This window comes from Mya arenaria, chromosome 2 (assembly GCF_026914265.1).
Source record: "Mya arenaria isolate MELC-2E11 chromosome 2, ASM2691426v1".
Taxonomy (NCBI): domain Eukaryota; kingdom Metazoa; phylum Mollusca; class Bivalvia; order Myida; family Myidae; genus Mya; species Mya arenaria.
Genome location: NC_069123.1, coordinates 42,121,438 through 42,127,833, shown reverse-complemented (window position 1 = coordinate 42,127,833; position 6,396 = coordinate 42,121,438). Strand labels below are relative to the sequence as shown.

The window sequence follows — 6,396 nt, the reverse complement described above, 5'->3', positions numbered from 1 at the left end:
TTTGGTTGTACAAGAAGAGAAAAGCCCCGAAAGAACTGAATACATGTTGTTGTCAATACACATCTGTTTTAAATTCGGATTCATGACGTAAGCTTTACACGGCACCCATAGCTGTTAATCATAGCTACTGCGCGCATGTTCAAAGGGTAAAATCGAATTGGGATATTGAAGGGAATAGCGGACAATGAAAAACAGACGACTATACCAAATCATGTAGACCGACAAAATACTCTCCCAAAATAAATGTTTGTATTCACCGATATGAAGCTACAGTAAAATAGAATAAATCCTCGATTGTCTTTGACCTACAAATAAGTGCGATCACCAAGACTAGTTAAATTATATTGGTAAAGGTATTTATAATAAAGTTCAGATATATTACATTATATTACAAGAGAATATAATGTACCAATACATTATATCGACCTGGGCAATATGTCCCAAGCTCACCTGGGTTATTAAATATTGATGCTAATGATACCATACGATCAGTACTGTGCCATTCTTTAAGTATGCATGGTCAATACGAATGGCAATTTCCAATGGCAAATGGTCGATAAGTGTAAGATATCAAAACCGAGACTCACAGAAATGATAACGGATAAATGACTTGTGTTTGAGGGAAATATATTTGTATTTCAGCATATATTTGAAAATGCTTCGGAAGCTTCGCAGGCATAGACAGAACATTCTGATTGTCGGCCTCGCAATTATCAACGTAGTTTTATTCTGCTCCAATTTCATGCAAGCAGGTATGTTTTTTGTCTTGTATTCAGTGAAATACTTTTATTTTTAGCAATTTAACAGAAAGTTATCGTTATTAATTGTTATGATCATTTTATAGAACCTAGTAGCAACAGGACATCGTTCCGAATTTGTTCGTAGTATATAAGTTATTGGTTATTAATCATGGTTCTTATTCTTAAACGAGAATACGTGTATTGATTCATCTAAGAAGAAGTCAAATTCAGCAAAACGTAGACTAACGCTTTACCAGAACTTTCAGTTTCTTTCTTTTTTCAGGAAAGACGACTTACAGGCAGTCGATCGACAAACTGATACCGGTAAGATCAGTAAGAGATGTCTTCAAGTAATTCAGATTACGTAATGAACTTGACATTTGCAATTGTGAGCATAATTGCTGCTTTTATTGTAGATTTTATGACTATATCGTTTGAATAGGAACTATCGGAGGATATGTTGAATAATTTTATGGAAACATAACTTGGTCTGTATGCTATTTCCACATTGTCGCTTTATTCCTTCTGACATGAATTGAAGTATAATCAATAAAACATACATAAAGTGCGATGGTGATAGCTAAAATCTAGATTTTGACGCATTAAGTACAAGTCAAGAACTGCATGTAATTGTTTATTTTTAGCCAGACAAAAACGACGGACACCATAGAACCACCGGATCAGATGGCTATAATCTGGCGATACGTGTGCACAAGAGATGCTTTCAAAGTGGTTTTGAGTACAAAAATAGGAATGTGAACCTTATGAACATTTACGAAACCAAATCGAAAACATTTGAATACTGCCCTATCTGGAAAGTTGGAACGACGTACTTGAAACGCCTGTTTATGATCAAGAATCTCAACAAGTACGCTAACCTTACTAATCCGTACAACATTAGTTTCCTTGAACGTTACGATAGTGAAAGGGGAATGATTTCTAATGAAGACGACGTAAAACGTTTCATGTTTGTTCGGAATCCATACCAAAGACTACTGTCATCGTACGTTGATAAACTGCTAGCGCCAAATCCAGTTTACTGGAAAATAATAGGAATACCCGCTATTAAAAGTTCTAGAAAAGAACCCACCGAGCATAGCGTGAAATGTGGCCATGATTTGACATTCAAAGAATTCATTCATCACATAACTATGGTGCTTCCGACTGGAAAACACACCGTGTACGGTCATAATAAGAGAAAGGTCGGTGTGTTGAGAGATCTGCATTTTGAGTTGTACAACGTAATATGCAGACCTTGTCATGTCAAGTATAATTTTATTGGCAAAATGGAATCTTTTGATCAAGATTCACTGGAGTTTATAAAAGAGATTGAGTTACCAAAGGTAGCTGATTTTTTGACAAAGAATGGAAAAGCGCTTGCTGTCGATGATGCAATTAAAGACACAACGTATCAACCATTCAATATAGAATTTCTCGAAGAGTACTTGAAGTGTATTACACGCCATGATGCTATGAAAAGAGCATGGAAGAAACTGCAGTTAAGGGGACTGATTGGAAATACTCCATTGCAAGTTACTGATGAGGATGCTAGAACGATGACACACGAGCAGTTCCTTCAACTGGCTGTAAACGCTAGAAGAGCATCCAGTAGTGAAGAGAGAAAGACATTAAAAAGGAGACTTTATCTTGAGATGTATTCAACAGTTGATCGCGGAGATTTAGAGCTTATAAGTACCTTGTATAAAGATGATTTTAATATTTTTGAATATGACAGTAGACCTAAAGATATATTCACCAATTGAAAAGTCTGCAGCTAGAACAGGGAGATATGTATTCATGTATTGTTTTGTGAGTGATGTGTAGCTTTATTCTGATATTGCATTTACTTTAAATTATGTAAATTTATATAATTATAAAAAGTTATTCCGTTTTATTGACAAGACGTTATATACATTGCATTTCTTCTGTTCCGTGTCGTAGCTTCTATATTCAGTATTCTTTAACAGTTGTCGAACATGTTTTGAAATCTTAAGCGGCCTAACATATCTGCAGCACAATCGTGAAAATAAAGAATTGGTTTACTTAAACAAAACTCTTGTCATTTTTGGCTTTTATAAACAAATTATATGCAGGTATTTTAAGTGATCATTACATTGTAAAACAAGAATGAAGCCGTCCAGTTTTCAGAAAGTGATAACAGATAACGTGCTCGAAAGCTGTATTTATGACAACGTAAATGTACATATGAATTATGATAGAAATGCGTAATGACACGATAAGCGCCCAAAATAACGGTTTGTCCTGTTAAATTCGTGTGTTCGACTAGCTTCTTATCCGATTGCACCAGATTGCCAGACATCTGAGCCTTACCAGGGGTTGATCCAGGAGTTAACGTTAGAGGGGGCGCACTTTAGGTTCGTACACTTCCACAGAAGCCCCCAAAAATACTTGCTGCAAAAATTTCGAGGGGATGTCTGTGTCAGACAACATTGGCTTAACTTAAATGGTGCATTCTGGGCTAGTTGATGTATACAGGTAATTTATTTTCCATCTTGAAATGAAATTCTCACTTGGACAATTTAAGGCGGGGTGCAGCCCTCTCTTCCCCCTCTCCTGAAACCGCTAGTGCTGACTGCCATGGATTTGTAATTATATCAAATATCTACGATACATAAACGACACTTACCAATGCTAAACCTAGACTAATGGAAATGTCTCTCTGGCATAGTTATGTGACAGGTTGAACATATGGAAATGGAAAATAATTTTAATTTTTAAACCATGCTTATGCTGTTGAAGATTTTGATGATGTATGGTTAATGCATAATTAACTATCCAACACACGAGAAAGATGATACGAAAATTACTAAGACACAGACAGAATATCCTGCTGGTCGGAGTTGTACTTTGCAATACGATATTTCTTTACAGCCTGAGTAAGTAAACGTTTAATATATATTATATATATAGAAGCAGTTGCTGGGGATAGTATTGCATTTATTAGTGTTTTCAATCTGCTGAATCATGATACCATTTAAGTTTATAATTGTATGTTTCACATATTTCAGAGATGTCTATTCCCAATTCGTGGCCGCTGGTAAGTTATAATTTCGAAACATGTAAGAGCTGAATTGCCACAGTAAAAATACGATAAATAATACGATTTTCTTAATCGACACTTAAAACTAAAAAAGAAACAACAACGTGTGAGACCCGTACTGGACGATTTCATTCAAGCATTTTATATTATGAATTTTAACTTTCAGTTTGTAAACATCCGGGTCCATTCAAGTAAACACTTCTCACATGGGTATGAACTCGCAGAAAGTGTTCGCCAAAAGTGCATCGCAAAAGGATTTTTGTACAAGTCAAATTCGGCCTTTCTTCCGCGAAGGATAGAGACAACTGCAGGAATAATTCAATTATGTCCAGTGTGGAAAGCAGGGACAACCTTCTTGAAAAGACTTTTCATGATAAAAAACATTAAAAAGTATAATAATCTAACCAATCCCTACCATATCAGCTTTTTGGAAGAATATGACGGAGAAAGAGCGTTAGTAAACAACTCAAACGGTGTGAAACGAATCATGTTTGTGAGAAATCCTTGGCAACGACTCTACTCGTGCTATGTAGACAAGTTGTTAGCACCAAACCCTATTTACTGGAAGAACACAGGCATTACTGCCATCAAAACTTCACGAAGCAATGCTTCGATGCTTAGTTTAAGGTGTGGCCATGATCTGTCATTTAGTGAGTTTATAAAGCACGTAATACTCGTTGAGAAACTGGGAGTACGATCGTTCATAGAGAGGAACCATGAAGAAATTGAAATATTCCCTGATCTTCATTTTGAAAAATCTAGTATGCTGTGCAAACCATGTGAACTTAAGTACAATTTCATCGGGAAAATGGAAAATTTCAAAGTTGATTCGAACGAATTAATGAAACAAATGGATTTGACACGGGTGGCAGAGTTTATAGAATCAGAAGGTGAAAGGTTTTCCGTTGTTGATGCAATTAAAGACACACTGTATCAAGTATTTAATGAGAATGAAAGAACACAATTTCTGAAGTGTATCACCATGAACGAAACTTTGGAAAGGGTGTGGCAAAAGCTTCAGATGAGAGGACTAATAGGTAAACTTGAGTTAGATTTAACAGACAATGATGCTGATCTAATGACTAAAGATCGTTTCTATAATATGGTCCTTAGAGCAAGAGACTTATCGACACAGAGCGAGAGGCGAAGTCTTAAGGAGCATTTATATCGCGAAATCTACGCAACTGTGAATGGAGAAGATTTAAAAAGCATAACCGAAGTTTACGCAGATGATTTTGATCTTTACGATTATGAAAAAATGCCCAAAAATATATTTTGATGATAATTCACGGCTAAAACTAAGACCGGTAAACACCCTTTTGTTTTATATTATCGTGGCAATATGAACGCCAAATTATAACGATAAAAAGATGCAAACGATGCCGTTTTTATTAACTACAGTGTTCACGAATTTATATAAGTTAACTTCATCTTTGAAGTATAACTATGTGGTAATGGTGTTATTTCACTGTGTTTTATTGAAGTTATACAGAGATGAAATGCATTGAAAATATTTATTATTTCAATCCTCATTTTTATTAAAACTAATATCTTGATTGAACGAGCTAAAACAAAAAGTTATGTTATTGTTTAATTACGCATGTTTGAATTAATAAAATATTAGAACAATGACTACTGGATGACTACATGGCGATGTTCGTTTAAAGAGCCAAGAAGATATGAAACAAGATATCGTTTCGCCAAATAAATTTAGTCTGAAATATAAAACAAAATATATTTCACATATAATTCGAATTATGTTAGTACAATGTATAGGTTGTACATTTAAAAACGCATAATTGCTATCTTTTCTGAAAGACTTATATTTACTAATGTGTTAGCAAAACCAATATCAGTATCATATCAGAGTTTGGAGTCAAGCTTCCTTTTCATTTGATTTGGAAATATTGTAATCATTTCACCGAGAATGATATCCGTCACTTGCTTAAAGTGTTGTTTCTGACACCGCAACAATTCAATAAATATTTAATTCAACAGCAACATGCACGTATCAGATGAACAGTATAACAAAATTGTAATGCTTTAATTGATATACCGTCAGAGTGAATTACCACATAGTATCATTCTTGTTTGGTTATACCAAAGCCAATGCGGAGATATCGAGTAAACTACGATGTCCGATGTGCACTCATGTCAATTGTGTATTGCCAGTGACCCTATCATAGTGTGTTATCATTCGAAGAGAATTTATGTGTGGAGAAAGCCTATGCAAAGAGTCATGCTATTTTTGACTTTGAAATAGTTCACAATAGGTCAGACTCCAGTTGGACAAAGAACAATATACATTGAATATAACTCTTAAAGTAGGAAGTTAGTTCTTAGTCTAAAATGTAATTGTGACCATGACCTTGAATAGAACGCACACATCCGTAATTGTGGTCTTGACATGAAAGGTACGAAGTACTCGGCTGGATATTATGTACATATGTGCCAGGTAATATTAAAAGTCTTGCACCAGGTTGAGTACACATTTAATTGGGAAAGATGCTCAGACAAAATATGAACGGACGAAAGCACGGAAAAATGGTTAATATATGCAGTCACTTCCGAGGAGCATAGAAAGTATTCCGTTTA

The 6,396-nt window shown here is 35.0% G+C and overlaps 2 protein-coding genes across 2 annotated transcripts; both read left to right on the top strand.

The window, feature by feature from the left end:
* The first annotated feature begins 655 nt into the window (after positions 1-655).
* LOC128214939 (carbohydrate sulfotransferase 14-like) lies at positions 656-2,525 on the top strand. Its single transcript, XM_052921662.1, has 3 exons — positions 656-752; positions 1,024-1,064; positions 1,385-2,525. Exons 1-3 carry the CDS (start codon positions 656-658, stop codon positions 2,501-2,503), a joined length of 1,257 nt encoding a protein of 418 aa, XP_052777622.1. The 3' UTR covers positions 2,504-2,525.
* A 1,246-nt stretch (positions 2,526-3,771) lies between these two features.
* LOC128214931 (carbohydrate sulfotransferase 11-like) lies at positions 3,772-5,080 on the top strand. The gene is made up of 2 exons (XM_052921652.1): positions 3,772-3,798; positions 3,968-5,080. The coding sequence occupies exons 1-2, from the start codon at positions 3,772-3,774 to the stop codon at positions 5,078-5,080; spliced, it is 1,140 nt and encodes a 379-aa protein (XP_052777612.1).
* The last annotated feature ends 1,316 nt before the right edge of the window (positions 5,081-6,396 follow it).

Coding starts and splice junctions, on each gene's coding strand:
- LOC128214939 (XM_052921662.1), top strand. CDS start 656: ATGCTTCGGAAGCTTCGCAGGCATAGACAGAACATTCTGATTGTCGGC. Junction 753..1,023: donor CTCCAATTTCATGCAAGCAG/GTATGTTTTTTG, acceptor TTCTTTTTTCAG/GAAAGACGACTTACAGGCAG. Junction 1,065..1,384: donor CGATCGACAAACTGATACCG/GTAAGATCAGTA, acceptor GTTTATTTTTAG/CCAGACAAAAACGACGGACA.
- LOC128214931 (XM_052921652.1), top strand. CDS start 3,772: ATGTCTATTCCCAATTCGTGGCCGCTG. Junction 3,799..3,967: donor TTCCCAATTCGTGGCCGCTG/GTAAGTTATAAT, acceptor TTTAACTTTCAG/TTTGTAAACATCCGGGTCCA.